The following is a 22,963-nucleotide window of genomic DNA, read 5'->3' as shown; positions in this document are numbered from 1 at the left end:
AAATTGAAAATATTTATGAATGAGTAAAATGTTTATATGATTCAGGTATTATTCATGTGAGGATCCGCAGTCTAATGGCAAACTAGGCTTGTATTTTTTCTAAAAAAACACAAACTTATATACTATATAAACTTTTTAAAACAACACAATTTTTTGTTAAAGCATGAACACATTGATATACTACATAAATAGTTTACTAAAAATGCTAAAATTTAAAATTATATGCAAATTTATTTAAATATATGAACGTTTCAAAATTACTTTAATATTTTTTAAATAAAAGCATCTTTTCAAATTATAAATTTTATTCTAATTCATAATTTTATTATGTGTATTTCTATTGAATTTCAGCATATGTATTTCATGAAATTATATGAACTTTTTAACATAATTTGTTTTACATATATGTATATTGTTTGTAACGTGATAATAATTAACGTATTTTTTAAATGAAATGAAAAAGAACAAACCCGTTGAAACTTGATCCACACTGTGGTCCATTTTAGTCACACGGGCTCGTTATATTATAAACCTAAATTTATCATTTCACCATTCAACGTCGTCGGTTATAGTGGTACGTGCGGCCGCTATATAGCCACTGGTTGCAGGTTCAAAGCAATGGCACTATATTGCTGGAATAATATCTTTAATTTACATTGTTCAGCTTTATGTTTATAAAGTGTATGAATCCTTTCCCGACACTAAATTTGAACGCGTAGATTGGCTAGGCACGCACACCTGCGTATGTGGTTCAAACCCCGGACCAGTTTATTTTCTTTTTGAGGGCCTTTTTGTAGAAAAATTTTATTCTAGGGGGTTTTCGGCAAAAAAAAACAGGCCATACACCTTGTCCCTTATATCCTAGAGTGCCTCGTTGGCGTCATGGACGTATAAAAACAAGATTTGAACCGTATATGCACGTTCATGTCAAGTTACGGAACCAATTCAATGTATTTTGCAAGTTCAGGCATCAAAGTGCACATTCGAGACAAGTTCAAGCATCTGTGATGTATTTACCTCCAAAATTTATATAGCGCAGTTATTGGAGCACTGATTTTTGGTCTAAAATCCGTAAAGAACGGTTAATTACCTGCTGCCTGTTGGAGACGCTCTGAACTGTCCCATGTAGGTGCGCCGCTCCCCGTCACTCCCCGCCGCTGCTGCTTGCGCTCGACCTCCGCCTGCTCCACAGCATATAGTCCCCGCTCGGCCCCCTCTTCTCCCCCCGCCCCGCCCCCCCCCCCCCCCCCCCCCCCCCCCCCCCGCAAAGACGACGAAGGCGCCGCGAACGCGACCAGCCCTTTTCGCTGACCTTGACGGCCTCTTTCCCTGGGTTTGTTCATCCCTTTGACTGATGTAATTCCCCATGCTGCAACTCTTCTCTTGCCATGGCCAATAGAGATAATAATTCCTGATTTTCCTTTCTTGATTTCCTACAATGTTGTACACTTGGTAAATAGTTGATGTCTAATTTCACGATTTTAATCCGCTTCCAGTTTTAGAGTTCGCCTGTTAATTTGTAGGCTTTTCCATAATACACTTGCTCTCACATTTTCAGTTACGGCAACCAAAAATACCTTTTATCTTCAGTACTCGATGTGGCATGGTTTACCTTACACATCATCACCTGCACAGGCATTCCTTTGCATCTATTCAATGAAGTGGTGCATAGACTGAATAATGAATGATACGTTGTATAGATGTAAGTGGCGCATACAGTGAAGAATTCATGTTAGTAAGTTATTTAGCAGATGCATATGAGCTGGCAATTGTTGTGCTTCAGAATGCTTTGCTATGGCTGATTTTTAGTGTGGTGCTAGCTTTTACTGTTTGTTTCTGTCCACCTGTGCAGGTAGTCTTGGTAATTGTGAGAAGCTTAATGAGGTATGGGGCATTAGTGAAGAATGATACACATCCAGTTCTGCTCAGGTATACATTTTGTTTCCCAGCTTCTGTTATTAGTTTTTCGGTTCCCCTATGAATCGTTCGACTGGTGGTTGTTCCAACAAAAGAGTTAATCTTTATCCACATAAAACTTATGCCTTTTATTCAAAACAATTTATGATGGTGGTTTGGTTATTAGGCTCGATTGTTTCTTATTAAATGGTTGTGCACTACAATATTTCACTATGGTTTCTTCTGCTGTTACAAGCTTTTGCATGTCCCTCTTAGACTTTTGCTTTCCTGTATATACTTTGTTTTGGCAGTGCGACTTTGCTTCAAGCAACTACTATGAATTTAAGAGCTTTCTTGACTGCAGACCATGGGCATGACAATAGGTACAAGGGGGTGTTGAGGGCCACCATGGATGTGATTGGCAGTCTGACTGCTACATAGAGCAAACATGTTGTCTGAATAGGTTCAGATTGAGCAAATCAGTTATAACCTGTATGGTGTTCAGATTTGTTATGGTAAGATTTGAGCAAATCAGTTATAGCATGTTTGAATTTCAGATTTGTTAATGCAAGTTTGCCTCCTCCCAGCAGGACACCATTTTGTGCATACAAGATCAACTTCATTTGCCTCAAATTGTGCAATACACTATCATTGATGTCATTACTGTTGGTACATTATGTTGGCAAGAGAGTTAATTTTTAGAAACCTTTTCTTCCCTTTATAGTGAGGATGCCACTGAGACTTTGTAAGCTTAGAGCCTCGCTGTAGCTGCTGGGTGGGTCTTCGGGCTGAACAGTGGGTTTGTGGGAGGATGCTTGTTGATGTATGAATAGTCCTCCATTCCATACCGGTGTGCGACTCAAATTGACCATCCCCCAACAAAAAAAGATAGGATACAGAAATACGCACACGCCAGCCTCCCTAAAATCGCATGTGGCGGATGTGGCTATACCTGGGTGCAGCAGAGCGCTCTGTTCCGTCTAGTAATGAATTGATTTGTAGCTAATGTGCAACTTTTTTGGTGTGGAAAATGTCCGACATATCATAGAGTCAAATGTAATTTTTTTCTTAATTTTTGTAATTGAATTAAACTATTCAAGATACTATCGTTATAAAGAACAATCTGTACTTCAGTTGCTGTTATTTTGAACTACTATATTTTAAACTGCAGTGGATTCTTTTTTGTTAATCAGCATACCTTGGCTTAAAATCCTAGCTCTGCCCCCATGTGCAAGTGATGATACATATCATTCTGTGATTGATGTGTGCAGAACTTGATATACACTGATGGAAGCTGCAAGGAGTGAAGGGGATGAGCTGATTGCGGATTATGTTGATTGCCTCATGTCCTTGGACACCAATGCTCGGTCTGTCCAGAATGACAATCTGATTCTCGGAGATCCAGTCATAGAAGCAGGAGTAGCTGCTTCGGTTGGTGGTATTACGGAGCAGGATGCCATGGAAGATTTTGTACCTCCAGAGGATCCTAAAGAGCCATTGCTAGGTATGACATTTGAATCTGATGAAGCAGCAAAGACTTTCTACAATGAGTATGCCAGGCACCTTGGATTTCCCTTCCGTGTTGGTAGGTCTCGCCGTTCGAAAGGTGCAGAGGAGGTTGTTGTCATGAGGCGGTTTGTTTGCTCAAGGGAAGGCATGTACAGAAAGAAGAATCCATCATCAGAAGAGGCTACAAAGAAGCGTGAGAGGATGTCTATGCGGGAAGGTTGCAATGCTATGATGGAGGTGGTCAGAGAATCAAACCATTGGGTTGTTTCCAAGCTTGAAACAGCTCACAATCATAACCTTGGCACCTGTAGTAGAGTTGGGTATCTTCGTGACAGAGGTTTGCTTGATGCCTCCAATAAGATCACTATGATGGGCTCAGACGGAGTGCCCTTTCTGAGGCAGAATATTCTTGGGGAAGGCGGAGACGCTCAAGGTCTTCTTGATTATTTGAAGAAGATGCAAGCCAATGACCCTGCTTTCTTCCATGCCATACAGGTCGACAAGAATAGCTGTCTAATGAATGTTTTCTGGGCCGATGCTAGAGCTAAACTTGCTTATCAGCATTTTGGGGATGCTGTTACATTTGACACAACATACAAGAAGAACAAGTATATGATGCCCTTTGTTACCTTTTCAGGAGTCAATCATCATCTTCAGCGTGTTATATTTGGATGTGCATTGCTTATGGAAGATACTGAATGCTCATTTGTTTGGCTATTTGAAACATGGCTGGCAGCAATGAGTGGGAAGGCACCATGTTCACTAGTTACCGACCAAAATCGGGCCATGAAAGCTGCAATTGGAAGGGTTTTTCCGCATACCTGTCACCGCTTCTGCAAGTGGCACATTTTGAGTAGAACCAAACAGAAGTTAGCTCATACATACTCAGAGCATCCTACTTTAATAGATGAGTTAGAAAGCTGTGTTATTGAGTCTGAAACAATCAACACATTTGAAACAGCGTGGATGTCAATCATTGATACTTATGATTTAAGAAATAATACATGGCTTCAAGCAATGTACAATATCCGCCAAAAATGGGTTCCTTTGTACCTGATGGATACATTCTGTGCAGAAATATCTAAAGGTCAGAAATTAGAAACCATGAATGATTTCTACAAGAAGTATTTCAGTATGAAGGTGACACTGGAAGTTTTTCTAACCCAATTTGATTTGAGCATCGAAAACCATTATGAGGAAGAAGCAAAAGCAGATATGGACACTTCTTTAAATTTGGTGACAACAAAGACTGCATCACCAATGGAAAAGCAGGCAGCACGTACCTACACCAAAGCAGTCTTTGGTAGATTTCAGGAAGAATTTACAGAGTCTTTGGCATATATTATTCAGAAAACTAAAGATGGCTGCATAAGTGAATACAACATCATGAAAGATGAAAATTCATCAGATACATTCTGTGTGACCTACAATTCTTCCAATAAGATGGCAAAATGTAGTTGCAAATACTTTGAGTTCTCAGGTATTTTATGCCGTCATATTCTAGGAGTATTCATAATAGTTGATCCACATTTGCTTCCACCTGATTACTTTTTGAAGCGTTGGACAAGGAAGGCCAGAGACAGTGGTTTATTAGAATACAATTGCGATAACCATCAAGATGATGCTTGTCAGTCCATTACAAGCCGTTACGATGTTCTATGTGCTGATGCCATCGGATGTGCTGAGAAAGGATCTGGATCAGAGACAGTGTACAAAGCAGCAAAAGATATCTTACAGAAGGCATATGAAGAGATTATTGTTTATGAAAGAAATCCAGCGAGGGTATCACAAAGGGATGCTATAAACATCAATGAGGATGTCATGGTTGATGATAGCATGACTGATCAGTCTTTGCCTGATTCCAGACGGAAGGTATGCCCTAATGATATTATAAAATTTTCATGAGAATCATATTCTTAAAGCAGCAAAGTTGGTAGTTGGTACTAGCGGTTATTGTTTTTGCTTGGTTGATCAGAATGAGTCCTGGAGTACTTTTATGGCTTTATGTCAATTACTAAATGCTATGTAATTCCTAATTGAAATTATTCAAAACAGGAGCTGTACCATATTTTAAACTTTTTGTGATAAACATAGTGTTGCTCGTTGAAACTTGCTGCTCTCAGTTTTTTTTTCTGATTGAAAATGAGATGAAAAAAGATGCTACTTCAAAACAGGAGCTGTACCATATTTTAAACTTTTTGAGATGAACATAGTGTTGCTTGTTGAAACTTGCTGCTCTCAGTTTTTTTTTCTTTTCTGACTGAAAATGAGATGAAAAAAGATGCTATGTCCGATTTACATTATCAGAAGTTTTCTTATCAGACGGAAGCTATGCAACTACACTGCATTTTGTTTGCCTTTCAGGTGACTAATCTGCTTGGCCAGTTTCTTGTCTCCTCTTGGTCTCCCTGAATGTATTTTCTATTTACTGCTGGGGATTGCAGTTATCCACAATGATACACTGTTAATTAGTTTGGTGGAGAATAGCATCTAACCCTCTCAAGATGAAGAGTGCTCCTGTGGATGGTAAATGAAAATGATTATTAGCACAGAATTGATGCTGCAGCAATATGGTTTGAATTTGATTCAGAAGAGCCTCTCAGATTGTCTAGGAGACTCATGTGAAGATTATGGCTGGTGGCACTGTTCAAACTAGGTAAGCAGTAAGAATTAAACCAGTGCGGCCCGTGGCAATACAATGCTACTGGTGTCCATTACATAGATTTTGCATTGTTTTTTTTCTTTGATACTTTGGCCTGTAATAACTTTGTGGCGGTTAATGGAAATCGATGGGGGGAGGTGAAAACAATGCTATATATCTGTAACATGGAAACTGTATGAGAGTTCAGTTGCTTGTGCATGCGTACTTGCAGAAGCAGTACTTGCAATTTATGAGAGTCAAGAAATAAAAATCTTCTATTTTAGGAGATTCCCTTTTATTTCAAAAAAGAATTTACACCTAGTCTAAATTCAGTTAGTAACAAATATTATAGCCGATTCTTGATATTATATAATCATGGGGTTTGTTCTCTTTCTGGATTCTCTGGTCCTAGATAGCATGGCGGCAGTTGCAACGAGGGTTACATTACATGATGTACATGCATCATGGCTCCATCATGCTTAATTGTTGAGCAAATACTGGCGGCCATGGCAAAAGCATGCCACTCACAACTCCTGAATGGCCACCACATAGTTTTTGCATGTATACATCACATGCATGAAGTTAACAGGAAGGTGAAAACAGTGCTATATATGTGTAGAGTCCTATTACCACTGCTCCATGGATGCAAGTAGCCTCATATTGTCATTTCATTTTGTGGGATGTGTCAGGTGCAGATTCATATTTAGTTGCTGGAATAGTGGAGGGACACAAAGGTGTAGGTAGAGCACCCATGTATTTTATGCATTGGGAGAAGCTACAAAAACAGAGTTACACCTGTTAACTCAGCTAGACAGTCCATCATAGGAGGATCTAATATGGTGATCTCAGGGTGGCGGAACCTAGTGGTGATGGGTGTTGGCGTCCATCGGGAAAGGATGAAGATGAGCTCTTCACTCTTCTCCAATGCTACCCGGCGGTCACACTGCTCCTCTTGACCACGTTGCCTCCCATACAAATATGTGTACTTCACACAGTCCTCTAGAGCCTGCTGCCTCCCATACAAACATGTCTAGTTCACACAGTCCCCTTGAGCCCATTGCCTACTGTCGACGTTCACGCTAAGACCTCTACAGGGATTCAGATTTAAAGGCTCAAAGAGCATTTTAAGCTAGTTTTCTCTATAAACTGCACTAGATCGTGTTGTCATGGATCATGAATAACTAGTTGTGCCCAACGTTCTTGGAGACTTGGAGTAGGATAGGTGCGAGGAAATAGAAACCTCTGTTTGGTAGCACAATATGGTACAAAGCTATTTTACCTGTTCATATATTTAAAATGTGGATCGTTGTTTAGTTGTGGGAAAGTCCCACTCTTCGGCACCTTTGTGCACTATAATTCTATAAACACACGTCGATTTTCCACGGACGTGTTTAGTAAAGCTATGCCAGTGAACAAACCACACCTCTAGTGTACTTTCAACGCGCATATGCTGCTGAAATTCCTGTCATCTTGGTATCTGGTACACCATGCATACTTGCCAGCGGTGCTCCTTTCGGCCTCAGTGAGCAAATTTACACTGGCTGCTGCTTGCCCATTTTTGCAACAACAACAACATGTACATGCAAAGACCGTGCGGCACAAACAACATTTATAACATTTATATTTTTGCATCCGGAAACTTAATGATCAAGGCATGGAAAATTTGCATGATATGCAAAGCTCTGCCTCATCATCGAGTAGAAGGAAAATCGATACAATGGTGGTATATGTATTTCTTGGATGCAGAGCTTTTGTGCAAGCTCATTGCTCCTTAATTATATCTATTTGAGCAATATATGTGGCTGTGAGATATGAAAAAAAAAGATATAATATTTTTAAACTTCTTTAAAAAGAAAAAGAAGTGCCCAGAGGAAAACAAAGAAGCCATTGAACATGTCTTACTTTGGTTGAAATTAGACTATTTGTCCACTTGCATTTTTGTGGGAGGCAACGTGATGAATTAGTGAAGAAGACTCATCACTGATGGAGCCCGAACATTTTTCTTCTCCAAACCATGCCGAAGAAATGTATGTGAATGTAGACTTAACCATCAGTGCCATTGTGTCGTGCCCTTTGTCTCGCAATGATTTTTTGAACATTTTTATTTTCATATTTTAGAAAAACAGATTACAACACATATGTACACACTCACACCACCTACCAAAGGCTCGGACGGAGTAGCGGAGCTTTAAAACTAAAGCAGTCATCATGGACGCCTCACTATTGAAGGTAACATTGCCTTTTAATGAAAGAATAATCCGCAAACGAGACACCAAAGCGCCAATCCAAGGACTTATCCCTGGCGGGCTGTGCTGGGGGTACGACAACGCTATCCAAACACTGGTTGGTTCTTAGCATGAACAGTTTTATTCGTGTAGATACACACAACTAATAGGTCCCATATATATTCACCTGTCAAAGGGATATTCGGCGAATTAAGAACTGAAACACTCGGGAGTGTAGATACACACAACTAATAGGTTCCGTATATATTCACCTGTCAAAAAAAAGGTCCCATATATTATGTAGCTGCTAGCACCAGGATATTCGGCGAATTAAGAACAGAAACACTCGGAATAGGCATCACTGTGGTACGTACAACATAGCTGATCGAGACAATCACACTATTAACTAATACACGCGCACTGTTTCACAAAAGAAAATCTTTAATCCTCTGCTTAATATATAAATCTATACATGATCTTTCCGTTAACAGATGGACAAACATCTTGTTAGAACATTTTACAATTTCTGAATCCCTAGTTCAGCATCAGCATCTGCTAGCCTGCTACTGGTCAGATCTTATTCACACTGGCATAATAATTAACATACAACTGGGTGAAGACATAAAGCAATCAATTAAATTAGTGCAAGAGTTAGCTTCTAGCACTAGTACATCATAGTATGAACTATGACTGGTGCTACTTGGAGTGTACAACCAGCCTCTTTGCGACCAACCGGATGCCAGCATTTTGCTGGTAGTCATATATTTCCAGCGAGAAGAACGCATCCAGCCTGTTCCCCCGAACAAACAGGGAGTCCAGTTCCGCGGCATCTACCTTGCTAAAAGCAAGCTTCTGAATGTTGCCGCTGGGCTCTTTCTGGTATATGTCTGTCGAGTAGGGCGAAGCACCGCTGCTGGGAGTGGTAGGGATGCTGCAAAAGCAACTCAACATTATAAATCAGATAAGTGAGGTGGCAAATCAAAGACCAGAAATGGAAAGGGGACCAGGGCTCACTTGAGGCGAACAGTTGGACGATTCACATAACCGTACTTCTTTATCAGGGTTCTCCACTCGGAAGTGGTACCAGACTCTTGAAAAAATCTCTGGGCCTGATTATCACAGAATTCTAGAACTTTGCTTAGATTCTCAGGGATATGAACCACCATGTTCAACTTTGGACGACCTGCAGTGTCTAGGAACTTTGTACCAACTCCAAACTGGACTTTCAAGCCAGCGCAGCAAAGGTGTAGTGGACTATCTTTGTGCTTGATCAATGTTCTCCGATTAAATTGGTAAGAAGGGGTAGTAAAAATCTTGATGCACTCAGTTGATACATCATCTGGCTCGAGGAACCCAGAATGACCACTGAAACTCGCATCCATCTGCACAGAAGCATCTAATTTCATCTCCTCCATGTGGGATATCAAGTCACTGGATTCCCCGTTCATTGCAGGATCAACTGATTCTTGATTATCTTGATCTGTAGTCAAACCATTGACTTGAGAAACAGTACGTTGTCGTTTCAAAGAATCAGGTGATGTGTTTGCTTCAAGATTCTTCACCTCAGGAGAAGTAGCTCCATCAGTTTTGCTTCTTGTAATTGCACCCACAAGGTTCTCAACAATAAGCACTTCCGGAAAACTTGCCTCCTGTTAGCAGGATTTAGTCAATTGATTATCTTGAAACATCAACTAGATTAATGGAGTCTAGAAACATGTCATAAATAGGATGCTTCATCGGTTCTTTATACTCCTAGTTGGTACTCCCTCTGTCCCTATCACAACATGGCGCACATGTAAAGGTTCAAGTTTGACCATCATTTGACCAACAAAACATGTGCTATGTCAAAAAAATTATACCATCGAATTCGTACAAAAGCGTAGTTTCAAATGATACAGTTTTGTAACATATGATTAATATATTACTGATGAAAATGATGGTCAAAGTTTAATCACGGAAAACGAGGGAGTACTATTTCTATCCGTAATTCAAGATCTTGAAGTACAATGATGGTTTTCTTTGTTTAGCAGAAAAATAACAACTGCAATTATCAAAACAGGGAACATATTAAGAAAATGAAAGATGTGTTATACGTTGATGATGCTCCTGCCATTGATACAAGGTCTATACTGCAATAGTTAAATCTCAACAGTCCGTTGAAGCTACTCCAGATGATCAATGCATGAAAAAATGGCAGGAAAAAACACCATAGTAATTTCAGGGAAACAAAAGTAGCAGAAGGTAACCATCCAGCTACTACAAAAAAATTGTATAAATGTTTCATCAAGGTCATCTGAATAATAGGCAGTTAAGCAATCATACCAGGAACAACACTGTAGCACAATATTTGAGAACTTCAAGGTTCATCCTGACATCATCCAGGCTCCTGTAGATAGATTTCAAAGCAATTTAGTACAAGATCATTCACTACAGTTTCATGTAATAAATAAAAAAATCACAGGAAATAATAATATCAACTTGTAACTATCACTTGGTAGTTAATGATATTTCCTTGCAGAAGGGAATGCAAATCAAACTTGATAAGAAACTGAGCAAACGTTGGGCACAATCATGAGCGCACTGAGCAACAGATGTAATTCACATGAACCAAGATAGCTGTTTGCAACAATCAATTTGTACTAAGAGTAAGAATTGATGGACTGGGCCACATATAATTGTGACATCTCTTGAACTCCGCATGTTATACCTATAAAGACGAATCATGTAATAGTCTTTGCCTTTTAGGAGATATTGATTTTCAGATGAGACACCTAAGATGGGATGGGGCAAAATCCAGGTTGGATTGGATCTAGGTATACTAAGCGACATGATGCTGCCAAGACATATAATGGGCTGGGTCACATACAACTGTTACATCTCTTCTGCTCAGCATGATACATCTGTAAATACGTATCATCATAGATCATGTAATAGTTTATTAGGAGAAACTAATTTTCAGACAAGCATCTAATATGGGAAGGGACGAAAATCAGGGGTGGATATGATCTGGGTATCCTAAGTTACATCATGCTGCAAGACATATTAGATAGTTAGGAAATCAAACGAGGCATCGTGCAACAAAATTTCTTGTATCACACTATCCCGACATCCCAAGTAGCAGCATGCAAGATATGCTAATCTGAGCAACATGACAAGGTCAACGAACAATGGATAGCAACCTAGCAAGGCATGTTACAGGAAGTGAAGTGAAGTGATACTAAGTGGGCAAAGGTGACAATTAGTTGCAACAAAGCATTCAGAATTCAGACGAAATTATAACTTCTGGATTAATGTAACATCTACCTGTGCTTTTGCCTCCCTAGACCGAAGTAATTTGCCAAGCTTGCCATCTGTGAATACAATAGACAAGATAAGAAGATATGAATATTCCTTGTTGCAATAAGGAACTGTCCTGAAAGCTTTCAGTAAAGCTGGAAAGGCCATATGTTTTTCAGCTCGAGTGAAAACTCAATTGTCCATATGATTAATCCTCATCTAAATCAAAACCTCCTATATGACTCTACATCAACACAAGCTTGTGTACCTTCATGTCTCCTGCTCTCCTCCCAAACCGCTGGGTAAGCAGAGGTAGTGTGTCGATCATCCCTTTCGGCTCCGGAGGTGTCCGGCCAATCTCGGTGAACGCTTCCCTTATTCTTGGCACATCAAACCTCACGATGTTGTGCCCGGCCCAAACCCTCCCTGTACGAAATTAGCAAGATTGTTATCGTGAGAACTTTCACAGGAAACAGCTTAAAAAGCAGACATTCAGGTTCAGACCTAAACAAAGATGATGCTTCTAACTTCCGCTTGTGTGGATTTCATTTATGTATGATCCTACAGCAATTATACGGAAAAAAAACCGCACAATGTTTGCACCTATGTTCCATTTCCTTAGAATATGCACACATTTCTACCGACATCCTTGCATCTGAGGAAGGTTGCAGAGGTCTTCAGTTACAAGCCATAGGCAGCAAGAACTGCAATCTCATACCGCAGTCATAAATTACAGCACTGTCTAACTGCATAAGAAGCCATCATTGCTAACCAGCTCCTGCACCACTCCACGAATTCACATACACACACTATTGTAGAGGCCTATTGCCATGAAAGCCCGCTGATGGTGTCACCTTTCCATAAGTCCTATAGGGAGAACTGCGCGTAGTAAACAGGAAGACCTACCATTCATTCAGAGATTGGGTGAATAAATTCTGATAGTGCCCCTTTCTTTTAGTAGGGAGCCTTAGCTACTGCTGTTGTTGTTGTTATTGACCTTAATTAAATTCCGACCGGGCTCCTTCCCCGTTAGACTTACTAATAATTATTCTTAATTGTAAGTAAGTCCTTGGCGTGTATTAGGAGCCAAGAACCAGCTCCCGGTGTTGAAACAAACAAACAAACAAACAAACAACTAGATGGCGCGGGGCGCTCACCGTGCAGGAGGTCGTAGACCTTGTCGGCGACGTCGCGGAAGCACGGCGCGGCAGCGACGGCGTCACGCGTGATGCCGTTGCAGCGCACGGAGGCGGCGGAGACGACGCCGAGGTCGGCGGGGCGCACGAGCGTGGCGTAGCAGGCGACCTCGACGAGGCGGCGCGGGCACACCAGGATGGCCCCGAACTCGAGCAGCGCGTAGCCCTGCCCGGCCCGCTGCGGCACCGACGTCTCCAGGTCGAAGAAGGCGATCTCGGCGCCCCCCGCCTGCGGCCCCGCCGTCGACCCCTCCTCCACCGTAGCTGCAGCCACAGACCCCGTCTCCATTTGGGACCCTTGGGTAGATTCCAACTTTCCAAGGGAAGGAAGGGCAGGGGCAGGGGCAGGTGGTTGATGGAGGCGGCCCCGGGTGGGCAAGCGCTGGATAAATAGGAGGAGGAGGCGGCAGCTCGGGCGAGGGCTTGCGTGGGAGGTGGGGGTGGAAGGAAGGTGGCGTGACGGGAGCGGCGGCGATGGGGAGGAGAGAGGTGTTGGAGGAAGAAATGCCGCGGTGGCGGTGGCGGTGCCGTGGAGGTGGGGGCCGGGATAGGAGTTCGGGTTGGATTTGGGTTTGCTCAAGCAAAACCGAACTCTTCCTTTTTCTTCTTCTTCTTTTTGTTTTTGCGGGAAAGAGTGAAAAAGGTATATACCTAAACCCAAATTCCTAGGGCGTGTTTGGTTGCCTGGGTGACTCTAGCCTGCATCGCATGGGGGATCCTGGATGAGCGTGGCCTGGTTGAGCTGATGCAGAGATTGGTTGAGATGTGTGTTTGGTAGACTGTATGATATTGTTGCATTAGAGATGCTAATCTTAAAGTGGCCGATTTACCCTCTTTTGCAATGAGTTTCGCTACAGCACCTGCTGCTCTAGCTAATTGCCCACCCCTTCCACGTGTGATTTCTATGTTATGCATGGCCGTGCCTAAGGGCATATCGGTTGAAGTAGATTTTTCTTTTCTCTCAAAAACCCCCTTCCCAAACTGTACAAGCTTCTTCCAAAGCATATACAACAAATGTTGTTTGGTGGACTGCATTTGAGTTTAAGTCTGTGAGCTTTCCTCTTCCAATTTCAATCATTTCAACTGGATCTGGACCATTCGATGGAACATGTAAAAGAACGCTAAGCTGAACTCATGTTTCAATTTTTATTTATCAAAAAATTTCTCAAAGAAAGGAAAACATTATCACCGATCTAGACAATTCAGAAAACAAATCAAACGAGGAGGTGGAGGGTGACGAGTTGGCTGGGGCGCAGATGGGCGGCGGGGAGGAGATGCCGACGGCGAGATTCAGCTGCGGCTCGCCGGAAGGATTGGGAGCGGTGGCGCAGTTTGAGGGGAGAGAAGGGGAAAAACGCGACGCCCGTTGCGGCTCGCAGCACGCAGGTGCTCCCCTCTCCCCTTCTTCCTCTAGATTGGTGGCGGACGGCGTGTTCCCCGGCGTGGGCATGGAGTAGCACCGGCGAGGGAGCTCGGACGGGTGGTGGATGAGGCGGCTGTCCAGGTGGCGTGGGCATGGAAGAGGGCAGGCTAGGGTGCCTGGACTGGTGGTGAATGAGGGAGCTCGGACCGCTGGTGGACGAGGGAGCTCAGGCGGCGGCGGCGGCGGCGATGGGTTACTCGATCCAATCTGATGCGTGAGAGAGAGGAGGAGGAGAAGGAGACACGGGACGGGAGTTGTGGCTGCACGCGCGAGCCTGGCTCGGAGATACGGCCGATTCGTGCGTGCCCCTCAGCCTGGCTGAGAGGCCTCCTTTTGCATCGGTTGGGCCAGGCCGAGCAGGCCGCACAGGCCACCAAACACAATAGATTTTGCATGGCGAGTGCGACCCGGGTGCCACACAAGAAACCAAACACGTCCCTAGTGCACGCGTGCTATTCGACAGAAAGAAGCACACCCGCTACATGACAGGCAAGCACACGGCGCTAAGAGCATCTCCAACAGTCGCGCAAAAATATGCGCGCGCGGTAAATTGGTTTTTTAGCACGCACGGCCCGGTTTCACGCGCTCCAGCGGTGGCGGCAAACTAGCGCGGGCGGGAAAAGGCGGCAGCTCGCGTGCTAGATTTGGCGCACCGCGTCCGGCGCGCTTATAAAATTGTAGCGCCCTCTGCCGCTCTCTCTCGCTCCCTCCACTGCTTTCTCTCCTCGCCGCCGACACGCCACCACCGCGCCACCATGTCGCCTCGCCACTAGGGAGGTTCGGGCTACCGCGGCATTCGCGTGCGTTCGTCCGGTACCTATTCCGCCTCGATTCAGTCGGGCGGCGGCGTGCGCCTCGGCCTCAGAACCTTCGACACCGCCCAGGATGGCGTCCGCGCGTACGACGCTGCGGCGTGGCACCTCCTGCGATCCCGTTGGGACATGAACTTCACCGACGTGGCGACACGGGAGCGGGCACAGGAGCTGGCGCCTTTCCCGTGGCTTAACACTGACGAGAATCATCGCAAACACCGGAGACGGGAGCGCCGTCTTAGCCTGGCCGAGATGGACGAGGAAGCCATGGAGCTGTGGAGGCAACGCTTTCCGCAAGACATCATCAACGAGGAACAGTTCTGCGCCGAGAGGAGGGCGGAGAGGGAGGAGAGAAGGAAGGAGCAAGCCGCCTATCGCGAGGACAAGTGAACGTGGAAGGCGGTCGCTAAATACAACATGGCGCTAGGAGATGTGTCGTCCTGGGACTCCCACGACGAGCGGTTCCTTGACGCCTATGCAAAGACGTCGGAGAAGGACATCACCGAGGCAGAGTCCGAGTCGGAGAATGACGAGTAGTAGTAGTTTTCGTTTTATTTTGTATTGTAAAAGCAGGCTATGTGGACGAAGTAGAACTATATATCGTTGGAGAAACCTAGATGTACGCATTTTGTATCGTAGAAGCAGGCTATGTGCCGAACTATGTCCATATTTGTATGCTATGTATGCAATCGTTAAGAAAAAAAATGAAATATAGCACGCCTGCTCGAGCGGCTCGGGCATGCTTTAGTTTGCGGCGGCCGCTGGAGCCAGCGCACCGCCGTGCGCAAAACCTGGCTCACCCGACGCGGTATTATGATTTTTAGCGGGCCGCGCGTTGCGCGCGTGTTGGAAGTGCTCTAAGGAAAAAAAACTTCCGTCTGTCGCTATCCATCCCCATCTCGGTTCCCTTCCACCAATTTCGCCACCTGCATCCCCTTGCTCGCCTCAGCTGCTTCCATGCCCAGTGACTCATCCTTGTACGATTCACAAAACTATCAGCGCCCCTCTGCCACAGGAGACGCCGACCAGCGGGACCCAGAGGCCAGCGGCTCGCGGGGCTCACCAACTGGCCAGCAGCCACCCCAGGCCCGGCGGCCCAACCCGCGTAACACTGGGCCGGAGTGGACCCAATGAAGCCCACTGACTGCGACTACTACTTAAGCCACTCCCACCGGATGGCTACCCATCCAGTGGATCAGAAGGCACGTCGGCTACCGATCCCCTTTCCCTCTCGCTCAAGAACCCTAGCTACGTTTCCCCAATTCGTGTAATCTTGTAACCGATTGAACTAGAGAGATCCTCCTCCTGTTATACAATCCCGATCCCTACTCTTACACGTGGTATCAGAGACCACTCCACCCCCCTTCTTCTCCGCTACTCTGGCACAAATCGTCGAGACACGGCGCGTGCGGTAGGCGAGATCGCAGCTGGTAGCCATGGATCCATCGATTGAGGCTTTCCTTGATCGCCTCGACAACACCCTGAAGGCTCAGAACAAGGTCATCACCGAGATCCAGGCGTCTACAGCCAAGATCGACGAGCTTGTCAATTTGTGGCCCGATCTGGAGAACATGTCACTGATCTGGGTGATGCGGTGGCCGCGCTCCAGCTCACGCAGCCAGTGCCAACCAAGGAGATCGAGGGCAACCGGGCGCCAGCACCACCATACATCCCACCAGCAACGACTGGCGCCCACATCGGAGCCGGTACCGGCGCGGTCGACGCTCCTCAAGGGCCCACAGGCCACGGCGTCTTCAACCTACCATGGGGGCCCCCGGCGGCGTCGTCCCAGACGCCGCCCCCGGCATCTGGCCAGTTCAACGCCCTAGCGGCTCTGCTTTTCCCTTTATCTCCGTTCGCACGCGCGAGTCAGTTGCTCTCAGGCTTGGGTCAAACCCACCCCTCGATTTCATTCCCGCAATTCACAGGAGATAACCCTAACCTGTGGAAGACACTGTGCGAGCAATATTTTCAGATGTTTGGTAATGTGCAATCTTTCTGGGTTCCCATGGCCGCTCTGAATTTTTCAGGAGCGGCATCTGTATGGCTGCAGTCCATTCAGAAAAGGTTGGGAGATTACGATTGGGATTCATTCACTGCATTACTATGTACTCATTTCGGGCGTGATTGGCACCAAACGCTGATCAGACAGTTCTACACTGTCCGCCAGACGACCTCAGTAGCGCAATACATCAAGCAATTTGAATTGATTATCAATCACTTATCCTCATATTCTGATTCGATTCACCCATTTTACTTTTTGACTCACCTTGTCGAGGGCATGCGGAAGGATATCCGAGCTGTGGTGCTAGTTCAATGCCCACCGGACTTGGATACGGCCTGCGCAATGGCCTTACTCCAGGAGGAAGTGGCCGATGGCGTGTTCAGCAATTTACCAAGGCCACCCGAGCCCACCCCGCACACGGGCACGCCCCTGCCTCTACCTCCACCACCAACACGGCCGATTCCGGCCGCACCAGCGACAGATCGTCGCGGTACTGAGGCGGCGCGAGCAGATACAACCAAGATCAAAGCGCTATGGGACTATTGACGTGCTCGTGGGCTCTGCTTCAAGTGTGGCGAACGATGGGGACATGATCATGTCTGCCCCACAACCGTCCAGCTGCACGTCATCGAGGAGATGCTCGAGCTCTTCGGCGTCGAGACCAACTCTGACACAGAAGGAGACGTGCAACAGGTGCACGCCATCTCGCGCCCAGCCCTGGATGGTGGTGTGTCACCCAAGGCATTCCAATTGCTGGCTACTATGCAAGACCAAGAAGTACTCATACTTGTGGACAGTGGTAGTTCTACATCATTCATCAATCAGAACCTGGCGGCACGCTTGTCAGGGGTGCAGGAGCTGCGCCGGCCTTGCAAGGTGAAGGTGGCTGATGGGGGTGAACTTACCTGCTCTGCTGCAATCCCTGGCTGTCGTTGGTCGTCTCAAGGGTTGGATTTTGTGACGGATATGAAGGTCTTACCATTAGGAGTATATGATGCTATTCTCGGTATGGACTGGCTTGAGCAGCACAGCCCGATGACTGTTGATTGGCGGCACAAGCACTTAAGCATCCCGGCAGCAATGGGCACAGCCAGTTTGTTCGGGCATGAAGGACAGTCAACACAATGCCATGTGATCAACAGCGCACAGCTGTAGCAACTGCATCGCCAAGGAGCATTACTACACCTGTGTTTACTCTATCCCATCAGCGAGAAGCAAGAGACTCAGGTGCATGAGTCCCCAGAGCTGCAAGCACTGCTATGAGAGTTTGAGGACGTTTTTGGGGAACCCAAAGGCCTACCCCCGCGGCGAGCCTGCGATCACACCATCCCACTCATGCCAGGGGTGCAACCTGTCAACATCAGACCTTACCGTCACAAGCCGGAGCACAAGTCAGAGATAGAGCGTCAGGTGCAAGAATTGCTACAGTCTGGGGTGATTCAACGCAGCCACAATACCTTTTCGTCACCGGTCATTTTGGTCAAGAAGAAGGACGGGACCTGGCGGTTATGTGTGGATTACAGGCACCTTAATGCAATGACACACGTCAGCAAATTTCCCGTACCAGTTATTGAGGAGCTTCTCGATGAGTTGTACGGCGCAGTTTGGTTCTCCAAGTTGGACTTGCGGGCGGGTTATCACCAAATCTGCTTAGCCGAGGGGGAGGAATTCAAAACTGCCTTCCAGACCCACTCAGGACAGTACGAATTCAAGGTCCTCTCTTTTGGACTGGCAAGAGGACCAGGCACCTTCAACGGAGCAATGACAGAGACAATACACCCCCTCCCGCGGCACTGTGTCTTGCTTTTCTTCGACGACATTCTGGTATTTAGCAGAACCTGGGAAGATCATTTGGCACATTTAAGGCAAGTCCTTGAGCTCCTACGCAGGGATCAGTGGAAGGTGAAGAAGTCCAAGAGTGAGTTTGGCCAGCAGTAACTATCATATCTGGGGCATGTTATCAGCAGCCATGGAGTGGCCACAGACCCAACAAAAATCAGGGCAGTGGGGGCGTGGCCGATGCTGGTCGACGCAAAAGACGTGCGCCGATTTCTGGGGCTTGCCGGATATTACCACAGATTCGTCCGCGGGTTTGGAATTATTGCACGACCCCTCTTCAATCTCTTGAAGAAGGGCGTTCCCTTCGTCTGGATAGACAACACCAACCAAGCGTTTGAGCTTCTCAAGCAACAACTCTTGACGGCACCAGTCTTGGCGATGCCAGATTTCAGCAAGATCTTTACTATCGAGATGGATGCGTGTGACAAGGGAATAGGGGCAGTTTTGCAACAGGAGGGACACCCGATCGCATTCATGAGCAAGAGCTTGAGCCCGCGCTACCAAGGACTCTCAACTTACGAGAAAGAGTACCTGGCCATTGTGGTAGCAATCGATCAATGGAGACCATACTCGCAGCACAACAAGTTTGTTATTTTCACTGACCAGAACTCATGCATCTCGAGGAGCAACGACTAACAACGCCTTGGCAACAGAGAGCTTTCACCAAACTCTTGGGTCTCCGGTACACCATCAAATACAAGAAAGGGTCAGAGAACACAACAGCGGATGCTCTTTCAAGATTGCAGTCTACTGAACTCCTGTTTGACATCTCCACTTGTCAACCCAGCTGGCTGAGCGACGTGTTGGCAAGTTACAATTGCAACCCGCAAGCTCAAAAACTGCTGCAGCAGCTAGCTCTCCGGGAGGACCCCAAAAAGAGGTTCACACTTCAAAATGGGATCCTGTACTTCCGGGGCAGAATATGGCTAGGGGGCTCTACATCGTTGCAGCAACAGATCATGTCAACCTTCCATGATAGCCCAATGGGGGGACACAACGGCTTCCCAGCAACGTTTCGTCGCATCCGTCGCTTGTTCGCTTGGCCTAAGATGAAAGTTCATGTTCTGCAGTACATAAGGTGTTGCCCAACCTGTCAGCAAGCCAAGCCAGACCGTGCGGCGTCACCTGTACTGCTGGAACCCCTGCCGATCCCACAACAGCCATGGGATATGACTACGATGGATTTCATCGACGGCTTACCACAATCTGGGAAATTTAACTGTTTGTGGGTGATCGTGGACAAGAGGACCAAGTTCGCGCATTTCTTACCGTTGGCGCACCCATACACTGCAGCTAAGGTAGCACTCCTCTACATGTCCAGCGTGTATCGCATCCACGGATTCCCTGGCTCCATCGTCTTGGATAGAGATCCAGTCTTTACCAGCAACTTCTGGAGAGAGCTCTTCAAGTACGCCGGCACAGATTTGCGAATGAGCTCGGCTAATCACCCGCAGATGGACGGCCAAACTGGACGGGTGAACCAGTGTGTCGAGACCTACCTACGCTGTTTCGTCCATGCCTGTCCTAGTCGCTGGAGTCATTGGGTACCCCTAGCTCAATTCTGGTACAATTCATCTCACCGTTCCAGCATCGGCATGTCGCTGTTCAAAGCTATGTTCGGATACGAACCAAGGCAGTGGGGTTTTACCTCCCCAAATGACTGTACAGTCCCTTCACTGCACTCATGGCTAGAAGAAAGGGCAGTGATCCAAGATTTGCTACAGCAACATCTCCATTGTGCGCAACAGCACATGTAGACTCAAGCGGACAAGCGGAGGTCGCCGTGTGTCTTCCAGGTTGGGGAGCAGGTATACCTCAAGCTACAACCGTACATTCAGACTTCGATGGCGCGGCGAGCCAACCACAAGCTCTCATTCAAGTACTACGGACCATTCACTGTGATCGCCAAGATTAGTGACGCAGCTTACAAACTGGAGTTGCCGGCTCAACCTCAAGTGCATCCGGTGTTCCACGTCTCTCAACTCCGTCAATGCCTTCGACCGGGTACGCAAGTTTCATCTGAGCTTCCCTGACCTACTAGCATTCCTGTTATGCCAGTGGCAGTCCTGCAACATCGATGGCGTCGGAAGAATGGTGCCTTGGTCGAGAAAGTTTTGGTTCGTTGGTCAGACCAAGCAGCCCTTGCGGACACGTGGGAGGACAAGGTGGTGCTGCAAGCCCGTTTTCCTGGAGCAGAGGCTTGGGGGCAAGCCTCATCCCAAGGAGGAGGGGATGTCAGCGCCCCCTCTGCCACAGGAGACGCCGACCAGCAGGACCCAAAGGCCAACGGCTCGCGGGGCTCGCCAACTGGCCAGCGGCCACCCCGGGCCCGGCGGCCCAATGTAACACCCCAAAATTTTACCAAGTTTTAGGTATTAAAATTTTGCCAGGAGTTTTAAAATTTTGCATTCTGGATTTTTCTGTGGATTTCAAAAACTCTTCTTTTATTGTTAAGGAGTTTTTTTTTCTAGTGGAGCTTTCCAAAATATATTGGACTTCTATGCTCTCTGTATAACATTTTCTTAATCAGTAGATTTTTTTAATAAATTATTTCACCCTGAGCTTTATTCATCATAATGGCTTGTTTTAAATTTTGGAGCTCTGTTTGTACTATAACCTGTTAATAACTTTAACTAGTTTTTCAACCAAAATTTGGAGATGTCATGTGATGCCCCTAGATCACTTTTGTGTAATAATAAGATTATTTCATTGCTTATTTTGAGTGTTACACATGTTTTTCATCTCTGGTCCAGTGAGCATTTTTGCACCACAACCCAATTAAATATTTCCCTAGAGCCTCCACCAAAATTTTAGGATATCAGTAGTAGCATGCCATCCAACTTTATGCAAAAACATAGTGATGATCTTTGGAGGAATTGAGTGAACCAACCTCTTTTTCATTCTGGACCAGACTTGTGTTTTCTACTGCAACCCTATTATTTCTTGCTCTAGTGATCTTGTGATTTCTCATGCTTGTAGTCAACCCTGCAAAACCCCTATGTCCAGGAGCATGCACCCTTTGGAACACTTTTGGTCCTTGCAATGATGCCATTTACTTCCTGTCCAGGAATGTAGTTTTGCAAAACTTGCACTAGCAGGTATCTCCTTTTTGCAAACTAACTTCACCACCCTCTCTTGCATCCACAGAGACACTGATCTGGAGATTTTGGCCACTCCAAGAACTACCTAGGCGCCTTTGGCATTTTATCAAACACCTTGAGTGCACAGCCAAATTTGGCATGACTTCAAGTTTTATTGGTGAAATTGAGCCCCTGACCAATCCACCATGTCCCTTAGCTCCATTGCTAACCCTAGACTGGACCTGTTTGTTGCCAACCTCAACCGCGACCTCTAGGCTGCCCTGGCATTTCGTCGAGCATGTCCCGGGCGTGCTCTGGGCGCGCCCAGAGCGTGCGTTTGGCACCCGCGAGCGCCCGAGCCGCCGCGTCACGCCCCGCACTCAATCCGGCCCGTGACCGGTCCCAGCCAACACTCCGTGTTCCCCTTCACCGCCACACCACCCCGACCAACCTGGCACCCCACAGCGCCACCGTCAGGACGGCCGTGGCGGCTAGCTGGCGGACGCTTGCAGACCCGGCCGTGTCGGCGCCGCCCAAGCCACCAGCGCTTGCCACCTGCCTCCTGGAGCAGTGCGTGCTCATCCACAACCCGGCCTCTAGCGCGCGTCGCCGCCACGTCGCCCTAACTACAGAACGGCGGTCGCCGGCAAGCTTATCCACGGCCGCCGCAAACCGACTCGGTTGTGCTATAAAAGATGCCCCCGAGTTCTAACCCGCACGCAGGCAGCCTCACACCATTCCACTCATGCCCCTTTGGCCGTCAATCAAAGGGAGGGAATCGTCTTCTTCCTCTCCGGCAGCTCCATCCGCCACCATTGCCCCGGCCATTCCGGTGCCACCAGGGCCTCCCCTTCTCCACTCTCTCCACCAGGAACCCCCACATCCTCCCGTGAGCCCGTTCCCCTACTCAATCTTGATCGGGACTCGCCGCGGGCAAGATTTCACTTTTTCCGACGACCAACGTCCGCCGCGGAGCTCACCGCCGGCAGCTCCGTCCACTCCAGAGGACAAAACCACCACCGGAGTAACCGCCTCGACCCCCTGAGCCCGCGGGTAACCTC

The 22,963-nt window shown here is 46.7% G+C and overlaps 2 protein-coding genes across 6 annotated transcripts; one reads left to right on the top strand and one right to left on the bottom strand.

Moving 5' to 3' along the window:
- The first annotated feature begins 1,257 nt into the window (after positions 1 to 1,257).
- On the top strand, positions 1,258 to 6,253 carry LOC123110661 (protein FAR1-RELATED SEQUENCE 5). 5 transcript variants are annotated; one of them, XM_044531240.1, is made up of 5 exons: positions 1,258 to 1,356; positions 1,853 to 1,929; positions 2,261 to 2,411; positions 3,168 to 5,277; positions 5,770 to 6,253. In XM_044531240.1, the coding sequence occupies exons 4-5, from the start codon at positions 3,184 to 3,186 to the stop codon at positions 5,815 to 5,817; spliced, it is 2,142 nt and encodes a 713-aa protein (XP_044387175.1). In that variant the 5' UTR covers positions 1,258 to 1,356; positions 1,853 to 1,929; positions 2,261 to 2,411; positions 3,168 to 3,183; the 3' UTR covers positions 5,818 to 6,253. The 5 variants fall into 5 exon arrangements, with proteins under 5 accessions (XP_044387175.1, XP_044387178.1, XP_044387179.1 ...); XM_044531243.1 differs by having other exon boundaries at positions 3,131 to 5,277; XM_044531244.1 differs by having other exon boundaries at positions 3,068 to 5,277.
- A 2,454-nt stretch (positions 6,254 to 8,707) lies between these two features.
- LOC123110660 (protein NEN1) lies at positions 8,708 to 14,214 on the bottom strand. Its single transcript, XM_044531239.1, has 6 exons — positions 12,705 to 14,214; positions 11,816 to 11,973; positions 11,575 to 11,621; positions 10,594 to 10,657; positions 9,286 to 9,920; positions 8,708 to 9,202 (listed from the first exon to the last, which is right to left on the bottom strand). Exons 1-6 carry the CDS (start codon positions 13,030 to 13,032, stop codon positions 8,968 to 8,970), a joined length of 1,467 nt encoding a protein of 488 aa, XP_044387174.1. The 5' UTR covers positions 13,033 to 14,214; the 3' UTR covers positions 8,708 to 8,967.
- Between the last annotated feature and the right edge of the window lie 8,749 nt (positions 14,215 to 22,963).

This window comes from Triticum aestivum, chromosome 5B (genome assembly GCF_018294505.1).
Source record: "Triticum aestivum cultivar Chinese Spring chromosome 5B, IWGSC CS RefSeq v2.1, whole genome shotgun sequence".
NCBI classification, from domain to species: Eukaryota; Viridiplantae; Streptophyta; class Magnoliopsida; order Poales; family Poaceae; genus Triticum; species Triticum aestivum.
The sequence above is the reverse complement of the archived record's forward strand: the minus strand, read 5'-3'. Positions and strand labels throughout refer to the sequence as shown.

Coding starts and splice junctions, on each gene's coding strand:
- LOC123110660 (XM_044531239.1), bottom strand. CDS start 13,032: ATGGAGACGGGGTCTGTGGCTGCAGCTACGGTGGAGGAGGGGTCGACG. Junction 10,658..11,574: donor CTAGGGAGGCAAAAGCACAG/GTAGATGTTACA, acceptor ATCTATCTACAG/GAGCCTGGATGATGTCAGGA. Junction 9,203..9,285: donor CGTCCAACTGTTCGCCTCAA/GTGAGCCCTGGT, acceptor TTGCTTTTGCAG/CATCCCTACCACTCCCAGCA.
- LOC123110661 (XM_044531240.1), top strand. CDS start 3,184: ATGGAAGCTGCAAGGAGTGAAGGGGATGAGCTGATTGCGGATTATGTT. Junction 5,278..5,769: donor TGCCTGATTCCAGACGGAAG/GTATGCCCTAAT, acceptor TTTGCCTTTCAG/GTGACTAATCTGCTTGGCCA.